The sequence below is a fragment of the Poecilia mexicana genome, unplaced genomic scaffold (assembly GCF_051168715.1).
Source record: "Poecilia mexicana isolate PSO_F unplaced genomic scaffold, ASM5116871v1 scaffold_17, whole genome shotgun sequence".
Taxonomy (NCBI): domain Eukaryota; kingdom Metazoa; phylum Chordata; class Actinopteri; order Cyprinodontiformes; family Poeciliidae; genus Poecilia; species Poecilia mexicana.
This window is the reverse complement of record NW_028263386.1, coordinates 3,359,039-3,376,026: the sequence shown is the minus strand read 5'-3', so window position 1 is coordinate 3,376,026 and position 16,988 is coordinate 3,359,039. Positions and strand designations below refer to the sequence as shown.

Genomic DNA, 16,988 nt, shown 5'->3' with positions numbered 1-16,988 from the left:
AAAGAGAGCAAATTATCAAAACTTAACATGTTATATTTACAAAGAATCTGACAATGACGATGCCTTACAGGTTTTTCTTAAACCAGTTCATAAAAGGATTTTAATGGTTTTAATCTTGAGGTTTTTGCATGGGACCAAAAAGAAAATACAGCGATTAATGAGAAACGATTAATGAGAAACGATCAGTGGATCCAAGTGAATTAGTGCAGGAAGACGGAGCACATGTCTCTGCTTTGGTCTGGTTGGGATTTCTGATCTTTTCTTTTTTAGCTCCAACCCTGAAAACTCCACTGGACTTTCTGCAGATCCAGTGAATATATGGCTCCCTGTTTGAGCCGTAAAGGAACTTCTTTTCCTTATTACATGTGTAAGGTGATCATCTGCAGGGTGGGTAACACCTTTGGCAGAATAATCATTTTAATGAGGGACCCTGACAAGCCAAGTCCATTTATATGAATCCATCTTTATAGTAAGAGTAAAAATAACTTTGATATAAATTGGAGGCAAACAGCCACATTCAGCTGCATATCTGATCTTCTCTAAATTAGTATGAGATTTGTGTCCTCCGTTAACTGAGCCAAATCAAAGAGAGTTGTGTAAATAAAGCTGACACTTCGTGGTGCACTCCTCCAATTATATCTTTATTCATTCTGTGATGAGTTTGCTTACAGAAGGGAGAAAACAATCCCCTTAATTTATCACAAAGCCTTTTTCATCAGGACAGACACAGTAAGAGCCTCCTGAGCCTGGAAGACGGAGCCTGAATATTTATGTTGAAATGGGATTTAGAGCTGAGGAAATGTTGCTCTGACCAAAAGAAATCAAATTAACTTTTATCTGGTAATTGAGGATGAACAGGTCTGGTGCAACCCTTTGATAAACCTCGACATCCATCTGTCTTTAGAGAAAGTATTTGTCACAAAATTCATGCAACACAAACAGATGTGCAAAATGAAGTTAAACTAATATTAATATGTGAAACAAAACAAAATGGTCACATTCAAAATGTACTAAGAAACATAACATACTTGATTTCATAGGATATGAAAATAATTTCAATCAAAAAATGTCTTAATTTAGTTTAGATTCATTTGTTTTCCAGATCCACTCTGTTGGGACGTGATGACATAATAATAATAATCATTATTATTATTATATGAGCTTCTAGTGTTTGTTGCTGTGGTTTCTCACTTCTGTTTCACTTTCTGCAGCTCTAGAGAAGATAAGTACGAGTTACATCAGACCTAAACTCTGAGCCCTTATCATTTGGAGTGGTGATGCGTTCAGGCACAACTACAGTGTTGGAAAATGATGTCATTGTACAGAAAGGCTAATGATCATCAAAGCAACAGAAAGTAAAACGGCTGATAGATGGATTGATAAAAGATGGTGAATACGAAGCACCAGGGAGGAAAAAGGTCATGATGATTTAACGTTTGAGGATCTTTGCAAGGATCCAAAAAGAGATCTGTGAGGAATGCCACATTTTGATACATTGTGATTAAAAATGTTGATAGACTTCAGACGTTTTAATTGGAAAATTTTAATATATTTTAGTTTGCTCTCTGAATCTCGCACGAGGAGAAATATTTCTGCTTCAGCTTTAGTTGATGCTTTTTACCCTCTACTTTATTAATAAATTACAAAATTAAAGCAATTCTTCAACGTCATACAGGGTTTAAAGCTGAAGATCCCTCAAAGTAAAAAAAACTTCTTTTTGAAGTTAAAAAAACTTTGAGGGTTTCTTAATGAAACCTCATGAAACAACATGAGGTTTCACAAAAATGATGGCTGTTTGTGAAATCTCATGCATGACGTTTACTGAACAGCAAAAGTGCCTCCTGTGGTGTTTGGGGCAAAATGAGCCAATCACAAGCTGCGGTGCAGTTTGCTGCAGGATTCCACTTTGGCCCACACCTAAAGCTAAAGACGCTGTGTGATTTAAAACACAGCTGTTTGTTCACTACTCCATAAAGCAGATGGTTGGAACGCCCACCCAGATGGTGGAAATGACTGTGGATAATTGCCTTCCAAACAGTGTACAGTGGTGGCAAACACACAAATCAGCATCACCACTGACTTTATTCACAGGCTGTTTACGCCAAACTAAACGCTTCTGTTGTGTTAAAGCAACATTTCAACCAGCTGAAGGAAAAAACCCAAACAGCTTCACAGGAAATATCAGTTTAGCTTTAACTTCAACACAATCTGTTTCATTTCATATTCTGAGATATCCAGGTGGTTTTTTTACAGTAGAAAACTATAATTTACTACATTTTATTAGGGAAGTTGAGTTTATCCACTTATGACTCCATATTGATGCTGAGTTACATCATGTTGGTTCAGCTCATTATGGAAACACAGAGCTTTTAATCAGACACAGGAAACATCATAACATCAAGACTTTAGTGTTCAAACTATCATTTTCATGTTTATACAATATTTTATCATGTTATTACAATATACGTATTTATTACATTATAACTAGCATTTCACATATATAAACCATATTGTAATAACATATTTCACAAAGCTTTTATGTTCTACCTTTTACAGTTTATTTTATAGCATCATGATGCTAATGACGGTGCAGATGAGAGGCGGGGTTAGTGGTTCTGCTTGGACTGAGCCATGGAGGCACGGTGCCGTTAATCAGCCGTTTGGACCGTACCATCATAATCATGTGAACATTGAGAAGGAGCCGTGGTTCTGAACTGGAGGAAGAACCGGCTGATCCGATCGAGACGGCAGCGTTTCTCAGTGATCGGTCAGCAGGACGAGGGAAGATCTGACTGAAACCAGTCGACCTGAGCAGCAGGCGGGCGGGTCGCATCAGCAGGGTGTCATCAGACATAAACCTGGGTCCAAACAGGGTTCAGTATCTTGTTAGAGCTTAAAATGTTTCATGTAATGTTGTTTAAACATGAAAAGTATTGTTAAGGTAAAGTTATAATGTTCTTTTGCCTGGGTGGCTCTGCTGTAACCATGGTTACCTCAGGGACAGATTTGACCGACTCCTTTTCCATTTATGGCATCTCGGGTTGTTTTGAAAACAGGATGATAATTTAACAGGCCTGCAGTGAATGTAAGTCAAATATTCTTAGAAAAAAGTAATTTGATGTTAGAGGTTTTTTTTCATGTCCCAGTTATGTGACCGGCAGTGAAATGAAGTTATGTTTCCTTTGTGTCCATGTTGTTTAATTGACATAACTTTGTGCATTTCCATGCACAAAATTATGTTTACTTTGTGCATGGAAGATGAAAAATAAAAACACGGACCATCTCACGTGGTTTCTTGTGCTTTTTTTTATTTACAGCATCAGCAAACAATTTTAGGATGCATTTGAGGGAAAACAGATTCTGCTACTGCATATTTACAAATCATCCATTTATGCTACATATAAGATATGTTGAGAAGCAAAACTAAACCATGTTATAATAAATTCACTCATTTAAAACCCACTATCCTGCCAGTACACCAGTCATTTCTGCTTCAGCTGCGGTACCTTGATATTTGATATAGTCACAAGAACAAAAATATATTTACGTTATTCTCAGTCATATTGAGCACAAATAACCCATAATCAATTGGAATAAGGGCAATTTAAACGTAGGTTTAGAAACTTAGGTGGCTTTTTACCGTCTTCCTACAATATGTTTGTTAAGGCAGACATGAGTGTAACTTCACTGACGAGCCACAACATTGGTTGAACACAAGAAATCAGTTCAGGTTGAAGAAACACAATATTGCTCACACTAGAAATACCACAACAAAATAATCATATCTTAAGACATTTCTAACATTAGAATCGTGTTTAGTTTTCTAAATTATAATCCCAGTGAAATGAAACAAGCTTTAATTGGAGGTTAAATCAGTTGTACCACACTGAGCAACACTGAGTTACTGCAACTCTCTAAGATACTGCATGAAAACATGAGCATGGCACTGAAAATCAGACCAAACATGACAGTTATTGATGCACACTCCCAAAGTCATCAGTTCAGTCTAACATTCAGGTTTGGGAAATAACAAAGAGTCAATTTACTAAATTAAAGTCCAAGACCATTTGACAGAAATCAGTTATTCTGACCATAACCATCACATGCTTTATTTGTACATTTCACAATCCAGAAAAACAAAATCTTAATTTTATAAACGAAGCAAAACTTTTTTTGGATTATGTTGTCAAACCTTGTTACACCCAACTGATACCCATGAGGTTCCTCATGATCAAACACAAAACTGATACATTTAGTCTGAGACATCAGCCAATCAAAATGTGCTAATTTTCTGAGTCACTTTGGAAAATAAGCTGTAGGACAACAGGAGAGTCCAGCTATGTACAGGACGGATTCAGCGCCTTCCGGCCAAAATGTCGAAAAGACAATATTTAAATGGAGAGGAGCACAGAAAGTGGGCTGGGAGACCAAAATGGTGTTTAGACAAGAAAATATGGGAAAATGTGACAAAACTGAAAAAAATCCCATGGACATGGATAAAGACAGAAACTCTAATGAGATGAAGACGGGAAAATCGACAAGGTTAACGGACAGCTGGAGAATTAAAACTCCAAAATAACAACACAAGGACTAACTGGACAAAGATGGAGGGAGGTAACAACAGGAACGATTCTCCAGCAGGAAGCGTCTTCTTTCTACTGAGGAAGAGCCTTCAGGATCACGTTCACCTCTTCAGCCACGGTCGTCAACGCAAATTCAAACTGATCCTGCAGGAGAAACAGGAGAGGAAGTGAAAAATAGCAACGCTGCAGGCGACATGGAGCTCAAGACGTCTGGGACTTCCTGCAGGAATTATCGATCCCGCCTCGACAACGCAACGTTTTCTGATTCCTGACCTAGTTACCGTATTGTTCCGTATTTTGATTTTTTTGGAAGTACTCCATTGTCGTGACTGTGGCCTCTGGAGTTTAACGTCTGAAAGCCTTCTCGGTCATAACTGGACCTGAGGTTGTGAGCGCTGAAGCCCGGGCTCCGGTCCGAACGGTGGAGAGGCGACGACACACTTCGCTCAGGCCGCGGGCTTTAATACGGCCACGATCAATACAGCAGATGTTCTACACACATTCTTGGCTTTCTTTTTAATTATGTTCTCATATCAGCCAGTAATTGTTTTCACAGCAGCCTGGAGTCACTCCGTGTACAATGTGGTGAGGAATGAGTTCATCTTAGGAGAAATTTCCAACACAGAGCAGGCGGGTCATTCACAGGTTGGAAAAAAAAAGAAGCTTTTCACAAACTACTGAGCGTTTATTTCTCAGGTAGCTGATTCTGGTTTGAAGAGACTAGCAATATAAAAGTCTGACTTGACTTTTTAGCAGCTGGTGTAATAAACAGATCTCGACAGTTTTGTTTTGTCACTAGTTTTAATTTCAATGGACTGAATTGAATCTCTGTGTTTGGAACTGATTGTGTAAAAAATTTTACCTTTTTGTCTTGAGAAAAGAAAAAATGTATTTAACAGGAATTTATGCAACCGAACTGCATAAAAATGCCACGATTTTTAGCATGAAAAATGAGATTATGATAAATTTATAAAGATTTTCAATTTTTGTTTGCATTGTGTGTGTGATGTCCAAACAACTGAAAAACTAACCGGCTGGAAACTGGTGGGAAAGTTTAAACCATGGGTCAAAATCCAAGGCTTTGAGTAATTTTCAAGCCAATAGGCTAGAAACACAATATATTTGCAAACATCAGTGTGATCAATTTGATGAACTTTTTCATCAGTATTTCCTCTAAAGTTCACCAACGAGATGGTAAATCATAAATATGATGTTATGTCAGTTTTTCCAAGTTGGCCAAAGACTAACTGTCCTTCATCCAACCAACGTCTTCAATGCATAAACCTATTAATCAAAAAGAACGTCGAACCAAACTGCATTTATTTTGCATGTTTGTTCAGGCTCATTTCATTGTGAAATGGTGTCTATTTGAGTTAGACGATTTATTTTTTCTCACTTTGAGCTTCATCACGTAAACCAAAGCTAAAACCCGGGCACTTCAAGAACTTGTTGAATTTTGTGTCGATTCTTTAAACCTATTAGTTCATGTGTGTGACGATATTTTTCTCAGCAGTCAGGCGAGACATTAGGGAGTTTGGAGGAGAGCAGACGTCCTGGTCTCAGGTGTGCTACCTTGGTCTGGACCATTCCTGGCCTCTGGTCCCGCAGGTGCTCCAGAGTGGCTGCAATATCAATCTCCTTGGCACCTGTCAGACACACAAACAAAAACAGACACATGAAAAATGATGCCGCACTGAGCTGAACGCGCCGGGAAGACGATCCGGCTAAGATCTGTCAAAAAATATGACGTTTACAACAGATTTTTTTCTTAAAGCAAAGAGAAAACGCATTCCAGCTTTTCGCTCAAACCCCCCTTGAGATGTTTTGTTTGGGTGGGGAAAAAATCTGACAAAAGAAGCCGTCAGCAGCCATCCTTGAGGTGCATCATAGTCTGATGATGAGCTGACACAACAGAGCCTTGCCACTCCTTAGTGTCAACGCTCACAGCCCTGTTACAAGAAATAGTCCCGTCTTGAGGGTGTACAAAAAGTTTTAGCCTTCATTGCTTTACAGTCAAAGTTCTTATTCCTAAATTAAATGATACCTGCTGGGTAATTTTCCAGAGGGAAATTTATCTGGTGGTATCATAGTTCAAATCAAATTATATTTTATTGCTTTGTAAACCCAGTTGCTAAAGTAAAACTTGGGTCTTTGGAGTCTGTGGAGCCAATCATCCACTGTTAGTCGAGTCTGAGGAAAATAGTTTTATAGTGTAGGTTTTCTGGGAAGTGAGAAAGAACCAGAATAATCTGAAGAAAAGTTTCCTAATAGCTACTTTTAGTGATGAGTTCTAACAGAAACATGAGTCATTCTGCTAAGAAATGTCGATTGTTGAGGTGCTGTGGTTGATAAAAAACAATAGAGGCTCCACTGGTTTGTTATTACTTAGGTTTTGTCAGGAATGCCAAGATTTTTCTTGTTTATTTCAATGCTAACTTTAAAATGTTAGTATTCAAAATTGTTCTATTGATTTTGTCTAAATTAATTCAGTTTACTTTTGCCATTTCTAATGGTTTAGTTTCTTCCCATCTATTTGAACTTTGTGTTGCTCTTATTTTTCAAGTACACATTTCAAGTATTTTTTTTCTGTTTGCAGTTTAGAAAGTTAAAGTAACCATTGTAACGGTCAGGGACCTCTAGGGGGCGCTCCTCATGGGCTTGTTCTTTCACTTGTTCACATTAGTTGTTTTTTTTACACAGCTGGGAAGCTCAGAGCTTTCCTGTGTTTGTTCGTTTCTGTCCTATAATTGGTCGGTTTGCCGTAATTGTGAGGTAAATACATGTTTTGTACTGACACCATCCATTCAGTAGTTAATAGTTTGTTGTTTTTTCTTTGTGTAACTCTGTTACTCTTGAATCTTTGCTGATCAGAGGGTTGTAGCCACCATTAAAGTAGCAGTACCTCTAACTCAGGCCGTTATTCTCTCACCATTTTTACACCTCACTGTTCCAGTTTAGGATAATCTGCAGAAAAACTCTGCAGCCAGTGAGTCAGAAAAGCTGAGCACAGAAAACTGTTTGACCCCTTTGAGTTTTACTGTGAACAAAACAAAGGAGATGATTGTAGATTTCAGAACAAACAGAAACATGTCAAACACTTTGTCTGTCAGGGGAAAAGAAGCGGAAGAGTAAAAATATCTCTCTTCTCCTTGGCATAATACTGGACCAGAGACGCGACAGAGCAGACGGTACGTCTTCAGAAACCCTGTGTGAAGGAGCATTTGCAGAAAGATGCTGCACAGCTTCTATTAGTCTGTGGTGGAGGGTGATCTGCTCATCATCATCAGAATGATCCAGTAAATTAAAACAGAAAAAAGAAATCTGGTTCTGTTAGACTTTGCTCTTCTTGAGACTAGGATACAAGAACAGTGTCTCCAGTTAGAAGCTTCTTCCTGCCGCTGTAATATTGACTGCTACAGGAGATCCTCACTGTTTACAACAACTCTTTGAAAAAACTTGGTTAACATGGGATTAATAAAGTATCTTTTTAAAACTTTATTTTTTATGGAACATGATTAAAATATTGATGGGGCAAAGAAACCAGACAAAGGAATTCTCACAAAAGTTTTTCTTTAAGCAGATGTTACAATAAAGGTAGAGGACTCAATGAAACGAGAAATAGTTGAACAGAAAAGATGATGTGGGAGCAACAATTAAATTCACAAAGAACATGAGTAGTGAAGAACATTCAATTTGTTTTCTCAGCATCCTCTATCCAACCCCAGATACAAAGAAACACAAGAATTACTTTTTTTTTTGAGACACATAATAACGCTTCTTTTTCTTGCCTGCCTGAGGAGGAACATGAATGGTGGGAGTGCTGTTCATTCAGAGTTTTCTCTTTCTGTTTCACAGGTTTTGTGCTGCAGTCTTTTTTCTTCTCCTTTTCAACACAATGGACTCCTGTCCAGCCAGAAAAGTGGAAACACACAGCTCACAGGTTTGGCTTTTCTCTTTCATTTGGAGGGAAATAATTTAAACGGAAAACTTTCTGATAAGCCTCAAAACGGATCGCATCTCAGGGAAATAAAAGAAAAAAACAAAACAAAAAGCTCTCCTTTTGTACAGCTCCTCTTTGACGGAGTTGAGGGTTGAAAGAGGAACCAAGGAGGGGGTTAGTTTAAAACCTCAGAGGCTTTTTTGAGCTTCTGTAAGACTCCAGATTTTAGGTGGAGGTCAAGGAGTTGGACAAGAAACGAGGGAGAAAGTGATTTTATAAGAAGTGATGTAGAATTTAGGAAATAAAATAAAGCTGGGGTGCTTGAGGAAGCCAAAAGAAAGCTGAAGCTGAGAGCCAGGCAAACTGTTAATCAGCTAAAATAAAAAAAATAAAAAATACGTAACATTTCAAAGGGAATTGAAAGAGAGCTGAAAACCTCCAACCACTTCATGGGCTTTGTAAGAGTCTTAAGAAGAAGAGAAATGTGGCCGGTGGTGGCGGGGGGATGTGAGGGGATAACAGAGAGGGGCGAGGAATGGAGCGAGCCTTTCAGAACCAGAGCAATACCTCCTCATCTCTGATACCTCACCGAAACTCCTCAGAAAATTTACAATTCCCTCTGAGCAGCTGGAGCAATCAGCAGAAAGCAAAGGGCTGTGGGAGCCGGATGAGGGGAAGGGAGGCGAGGGGAACGCATGCAAACAAAAAGGTTCAGGAAGATCAGAGCCAACACAGAGAAGCTTTTTAGAAAGCATTTTCAGAAATGTGCATAAATATAAATCAAATTTACACCAATCATTATCGCTTTGTTTCTGATGTTTACACAACATACAAGAATCTGGCAAAACAACTTTAAGTAACTGATTCCAGAAACTGATCCAGAACAAACGACTTCAAAAACACCCACAGGTTTAACCCACACAAAAATAAATATATATATAATTATATATACTGCTTTTATGGGATGCAATTCTTACGCTAATAATGCATCATGTTAGTGCTTGTTATCTTTTTGGGATGTGCTGATCCAAAACATGATTATCCTAAAGAAACAGTTTTATGTTGCAGCTGCGACCTTGACGCTGCTCTGCATTGTTCTGATTAAACCACAATTACATTAAAACTTTCACTTGTCTTCTCTCTGTAAAGCGATGATTGAAAGAAAAGCATGAATTATGTAAAGCTACACTGCAGCATCAAATCCCAATGTTTAAAATGCTCCAGACTTTGTTCTACTTTCCATCATGCTGTTGATTTATTCACTAATAAATCAAATTCTATCCAGTTTGCTTTGGCAGATTACAACATGCAGGCTCTTTCAGATCCACCAGAGGGCGCTGCCTTACTGACCACACCCATATTTCCCATGTTACTGATGATTAATCCGTTTTCAGTTTGAATTTGTTGCCTTTAGGATCAGACTTAACAGCAGTTTGGTTATTTAAAGTAAAACTAACTGCCCTCCAACTCATCTGGTACAGATACGTCAGTTTGTAAATCCTTAAATTCACATTTCATGCCATCAATCTCCCCAGATCATCCTGTTTAGGATCATTATAAAGAGCCGATGATGAGCCATCTCAGGTTTTCCACTAGATTTTACCATGTTTGTATTTAAAATGTTCTACATTCTGGTTGTAAATTTCTACAAGGCCTGGATTCTGATTGATCCACTCACATCGTCAGAAATGTGATCAAATCAAATCAAAAGCTTGACCTTTGATGTGGATTTATCAGACTAATTCAAAAAGTAAAACAAGCAAAAATAAAAACTACATTTTGAAAACTTGAAGAATAATAAGAGATGAAAGTTTGTCTGAACAAACACAAAGCAGCAACACACATAAGAGGAGGGAAAGTGTGGCAGGATTTTCAAGATAAAATATAAAAAAATGTAAAATGCATGTTTGTTAGCCCCTTTTACTCTGACACCTTTACATAAAATCTAGTGCAACATACTGGCTGTAGAGTCACATATCCTAATAAATACAGTTCACCTGTTTGTAATTTAATGTCAGTATTAAGAATCAACCAATTTTATTTGATGATTTAAGTGCTTTACATCATAAAAACACAAAAAAACAATTAAAACAGTAAATTATTCCAAGAACATAGCAGACAGATCAAAGAGAAAGTTGTGGAGAATTCTTAAAGCGGCGGTAAGTTATAAAACATCTCAATGTTCAATCCATCTAAAGTGACAACAAACCAGCCAATTCATGGCTGCCCAGTCCAACTGAGGCAGGACAAAGAGATTGTTAATCACAGAATGTAACTGGAGGAGCTGCAGCGGGCCACGGCTCAGGTGGACAACCGAAAGCAACAACATAAGTAACAAAAATGCTTTTACAACTGATAATATGTTTCTGCTGTTCGCAGTTTGAGTTTTGTCTTTCTGGACAGACAGAAGTGTGTCCTGAACTGACCCCCGCCCCGGGGCCCGTCCTGTCCCTCCCAGCTCGGCCCCTCGGTCCCCGGGGCCGGGGTGCTGAGGAGCGTGATCACAGTGTGACAGCCTGGGAACCGACTGCTGCCCCTTTGATGTGGAATTAAAGACGCAGGAGCTCGTTCTGCCACAGTGGCAGCGCCACCATGGGACACAAAGGAACACAAAGATCATGCAGCAGCAGCATTGTGAAATCACTGCAGCGCAGACTAAATGTCTCAGATCTACACATGATGAACAACTTACAAGTGGAAGCTAATTCTTTTTAATTTGTTCCTCGCATTGAGAAGACTCAGTCCCGTTTCTAAAACTTGAATCCTTGCCATGACAATACGCTGCACAAACTAACCTTTTGCTATCATTTGTCAACAAGCAAGTTGTAATTTTTTCTGAGTCTGAGGCCAGGAGAAACGTTTCTGCAGCGATTTGTGCTTTGGCTAAACAAAAAGGCCAGATCTTAAAGAGTTATTTAAGATCATTGGACAGTTAAGAAATTGAAAAACATGTTGAAAGTAACTTAAAACTTCACAGAGGGGATAATAATCTTGACCTCAGCTGTAGCTCAGAAACAAAGTCCTGACTTTGTTTTAGCTGTCAGCATGTAACCTCATTGGTAAGATATTATTTCAGTTCTTCAGATTCTCTGTTGTGTTGATTGAATCAAAGACTTTTCATCAGACAACAGTTTTAATAAATAAATGAAGACGTCTGCAGCACTCTTGTCTTGTTAAGTAGCATAAACAGAAAAAACAAACTGACAGAGAGGCAGACCAGATAAAAATCATTTTTGTATACTTGGATACTCCCAATGCTAAAGTTAGCATCTACTTTAAAATCTGATGCAAATCTGGATTGCATAATGTAATCTCTAGTCCAAAAACTGACACACTTAGACTGTGTTTAAGTGTTTTAGTGCAACTTGTGCAACTAGAGTTAAGACATTACTCCAATGTTAAGCACTGTTAGCATAAAAGGAAACAACAAATAACGGCATCACTGGCCTGCAGGGATACACAGTTTGCCACATGCTTCATTAGAAAATGCATAGATGATATGACTGTTACCAAAAAACTCAAGAAACGTGGAAAATCGAAAACCATGGCTGACTGGGGAGGTTTCTTCACTGCTGCAGGCGCTGAATGCTGCTTTTAAATCTTAGGGACGTTGCTGCATATAGATCGGAAAAGCAAAATGTGTCCTGAAGGCAAACAGGCTGTTTGGGCCGAAGCTCAACAACTTCTAAGGATGATTAAAAACTATTAGTGGCTGTGTTAAGGATCCAGCTGCAGGTGTCGGCGACAGCAGCAGGTCAGGGTGAAAGGTCATTTTTACTCCACTCTCTGTTTACCGCCATGACCACATCACAACCTCAACACCAACAAATCCACCAAGTTAGTAGATGGGATTGTTCAGCATTAGAACACACATTTTCTTAGGTTTAAATCACTTTAACTTGTTTACTGATCTTCAAAAGAAAAACATCAACAGACGGCATCAATCAGCATCTTTCTCATACAAATGAATACAATTAATCACCAATGCAGACGCCGTTTGTTTTCTGCTGCTCAAAGGTAACAAGCAACACAACTGAGTGTTTTCATAAAATGTGACATTATGTTTGCCTGCTAATTGCTGTAATTATGTAATTAAATATCATTACTGGAAATGAAATTGCCTGATTTAGTCCGCAGAAGATAGACATGCTGCCATGGTAACGTCTCTCCATGGCAGCAGGAAGGAAGGACATGGAGGCGGCGCTCACCTTTAGCCATCCTGTTGAGGACCATGTCAATCAGGATGTAGGTCCCAGTTCTTCCTGCACCGTCACTGGAGGGCGGAGCAGCAAAGGATGGACAGAAACAGGCATCAGTTACATCAGCGGATCGTTTCGGTTCAGAAAATTCATCAAAACTTCCTTTAGATCACATTAAATCAAAAATCAAAACATTTTATTGAATGAGCAGCTATATTTACAGCAGTAAATAAAATCAAATGAACATTTTAAATAAAAACAAACTACTACCACTACGAGTGTAAAGGTTGGGATTCACAGTGTTCTGCATCAGAATGACGTGAGTTACTTGTGCCATCAGGTCACCGCCTTGTTTTATTTTCTTTCCCAAATTTAAGGATAAAAAACCATCTGGAAATCTTATGCTTGATAAGCGCTGCAGTTGGTTTAATACCTAACCGCATAATCAAGAGGTAAATCAAGTTTAACTGATGCATGCTAGAATAATAAATGTATAGGAAGGAAAGGCTTTAGCATTATTTAGCTAAGGCAGTGTATCATGTAATGCATTACAGGTTTGCAAAAGCTTGATGGGTTACAGAATTAATTATTAAAAAACCTAAAGATGATTAAGTTACTTATTTATTATTATCTAATTCAGTGTCAGCACAAAACAATGCTAACCTATTGGTTAGTTTTTATGCTAGTGCAAAGTCAGCAGTTAGCATTCGAGTTCTGCAGGTCCATTTGATCCACCATCACCTCCTAATATCCACTTTTAGTTGCTAAAATGCCGTCAAAGCACAACAAAGAAATAATTACGTCTCAAATTCATTGTGAAAAGTTACTCTGTAATAAAAAATAGCAAGTCAGAAACCTTAAATAGGATTCAGTTATTCAACATAAAGGGGTGTTTTGCAGGAGTGTCACTGTTTCGTGTTGCTCTATTCTGGTTGGATGTCATCCGACTACAGTCTTAAGCAGACAAATGAGCTCTTTTTTATGACTTTACTATTTTTACTGCAAGTGGATAAATAGCTGCAGATGTGTAGATTTATGTGGTAAAGAGCTTAAAGTCTTTGGGGGAAAGCTGAAATATGAAGAGTATTTCACTTAAACACCAGGCATAAATACATTTTCCTCTGTTCCACATAAGTAACAGACTGGAAACAGAGAGGAAACATTTATTAGACAAAGTAATGTATTTGGAAAGAATATTTTGTACTATGGATTTATTTCAAGCGTCGGAAAGTGATAAATGTATCCTAAAAGTTTGTTTCAGGAGATGTATGGTGTGTGTGTGTGTGTGTGTGTGTGTGTGTGTGTGTGTGTGTGTGTGTGGGGGGGTGTGTGTGTGTGTGTATAGACTTGTTTATGCAAACTATTCAGTACCTTTTCCTATAAATTCACCAACCTTCTGAAGTGCAATATGTCATAGACAGACTAAAACTCGGTTCTGACGAACCGGATCCCCATTTTTAAGGTTTGAAGTCAAAGTTGAACGAGGTGTGAATTAAGTTTAAAGTTTGAGTTACAAATATACCAGGAATGAATGGGCATTGGGTCAGTGTTAGGTGAAAACTTAGAGTTTCTAAAAATGAGTGGAAGTTGATACAAAGTCCTAATATGGATAAAAGTACAAACTTTATGTCTTTGCCCTCAGAATCAGAATATTTCATTTTCACCAGTAAGTCTGCATTAATTGAAAGATAACATGGAAGCCGGTGTGTGTGTGCGTGTGTGTGTGTGTGTGCTTTCATCACAAGGTGATCACTTCGTCTGATATCCAATCATGACAGAACAGAGCCTCAGCTCTGTGAATGAACACGTCAGGATGTCTGCGGCCGTCTATGAATCTATCCACAATGACACTGACAGGAAAAAAGGAGGAAAGAAGGAAAAGTAAAAGACAAGATGGAGACGGACACCAGAAGAAGGATGGAGCAGGAGAGATGCTGTGAGGTTATTGAATTTCGGCATCTGCACTCCTCTGTTCGCTCACTTCTCTTCCTGATTGCCTCACCCTGCTCTCTGTATACATTAGGGCGATAAATGGCACTGCAATGTTGGCTCTGAGAAACCCATTTGGAAATGAAAGTCTCCACACTCAGTCTTTTCTTTGCTCTGCCGTTACACAGGGTCGGTCTGCTCTTAGATTCATCAACGGATTATGGGTCCAATTTCATCCTTTGCCTTGCAACCCAGCCCTGTGTTCTGCATGTTTATGATGCACAGTGGGGTTGTGTTAGGTTGAGCAACGGCAAGGTCGGGCACACGCATTTTTAAAAGGTTTTACGAGTTGTGCAAAAAAAGAAACACTTAACTGGATATTTCAGCTACAAATGGGATTGTTGACCAAGATAATGTCTGGTTTCACCTTGTTTTAGACGAGCCCAGAGAAAATAATTATTAAATAAGAGAATAAACGCAAATGCTTAGCACCGTTAAAAATCTAAACGATTCAGCATGGAATATTTGTTAAAATAATAAGTCAACATTATTGCAGTGAATGAATCCATTCACAATGACAGACAGGAAACAAGGAAGAAGGAAGGAAAAGAAAAAGTGAAAGACAAGATGGAGACGGAGAAGCATGGAGCAACACAGTACATTTCAAACAACCTTGGTACATTTGGTTTTTTTTTTTAGGATTCTCTGATATTTATTAAAGTAAGAATTTAGATGTCACAGATTCTCTTCCTATTCTCTCCTATCAGACATAACACTCCATGACTGCTTTGGCAACAAGGCTAAAGACTCTGTGGCTGAAAAGAAAATATAAACACAGCAACTCTCTTAACAAACTCTCTTAATAAATGCTCCAATACCAAAAACTTGATCCACAAAATGTATAATAGCTATGTAGAACCTGAGATTATTAAAATATCGCTCAACCAAAATCAACCTAAAACAAAATTCTCCACTTAACATCAAAACGTGTTTGTACATTTTTTGTTTTCTCCTTTGCATCAGCTGATAGACATCACTCATGCCTCCGAGGCATCATCACTTATCACAACTGCTGCACAGACTCTCCATTAGATCATCAAGAGATTCAGAGCGAGACGTCCAGTTGCAACACGTTTCCAAGAGCGTCCAGTAAGAATCGAGTTTCTACCAGAGGGAAGCACCATGTGATGATGTTACCGTTGGTGCAGATCGTCCTCAACATTGACAGCAGGGCACACGGTTAGATGAAAACCTTTAGAAAGGCAGCAAAGAAGCCACTTCTATCCAAGAAAAAACACCACAGATGGACAGCAGGAGACTCGTGCAAAGTAATTTTTTTTTATGATGAATCTTCCTACAGATTAAGTTGGAGCTGCTTTGAGTCGTGTGGAGCAGAAAGGCACCACAGTGCAGTCCATTCAAGAGATCTGATCTTTTTCGTTATGCAAATGTTTAAATGGAAACCCCACAGAAAACCTCATTAACACCAATACAGAGACGGGGTCAGCATCACTATCCAGAATATGTGAGAAAGAATAGACCCTGTACATCTGGACTCTTTGCACTAATTAGAAATATTCCCAAACAAATATACCTTCATAAAGTCTGCCAGCAAAGATGGGACCAAGGATTCTTGGTGCCAAATTACAAATTTCTCCATTTATTTTATTAACGGCTACTTGTGGACCCATAAGGAAGAAAAGACCCAGGAACATCAGGAAGATCGTGTTTCTGTAGATGGTTTCTCAATAAAACTCTTTAACGAGCTCAGAGTGTTATTACTGAGTTGGAGCTGTTGGGTGATATTAAACAATAAGTCATTTTGTTCAGGAGTGAAATTAATTCACTTCTGCACCACTTTGTTCTTCCCACAATTTGTAAACATCTAAGCAGTAGTAAATACTTCACATGACTTTAATGTTATGCTAATGCTACGTTAAACTTAGAAACAAGGACCAGGTTCATTTGCCCCTTACATATTTTATTATGAATTCCTGTAAAGGAAACGCCTCAGTGAGTTCAAACAGCCACTTTGTTGCCCGCTTCAAAAATAAGACTATGTTGCTATGGTAACTTGGTGGTGAAAGATCACAGAAGTATTTTATGAAGATGTTATACTTGCCTGCAGTGGACTATGATGGGACATGAGCGACCCCGGTAGCACTTATTAACTTTCCTACGAGACAAAACAAAAACAAAACAGGAAGTCAGTATAAATGCCATTCATACAGAAACAAACTGATTTATTCCCTGATACAATTACAATTAATACACCTGGAATATTTTCAACTTTGGACCACTGACCGAAATTCACCTGATCTTAGTTTGACACTAAAA

General features: G+C 38.4%; 1 protein-coding gene across 1 annotated transcript in view; it reads right to left on the bottom strand.

Annotated features, from left to right (window-relative positions):
• Positions 1-3,288: 3,288 nt before the first annotated feature.
• Positions 3,289-16,988, bottom strand: part of LOC106906222 (receptor-type tyrosine-protein phosphatase N2-like) — a 184,641-nt gene continuing 170,941 nt past the window's right edge. Inside the window, exons 22-25 of the mRNA XM_088014782.1 lie at positions 16,774-16,827; positions 12,732-12,796; positions 6,156-6,229; positions 3,289-4,727 (exon numbers count right to left, since the gene is read on the bottom strand). Coding sequence (XP_087870908.1) covers positions 4,656-4,727; positions 6,156-6,229; positions 12,732-12,796; positions 16,774-16,827 — 265 coding nt within the window. The 3' untranslated portion in view covers positions 3,289-4,655. The remainder of the gene's footprint in view (positions 4,728-6,155; positions 6,230-12,731; positions 12,797-16,773; positions 16,828-16,988) is intronic.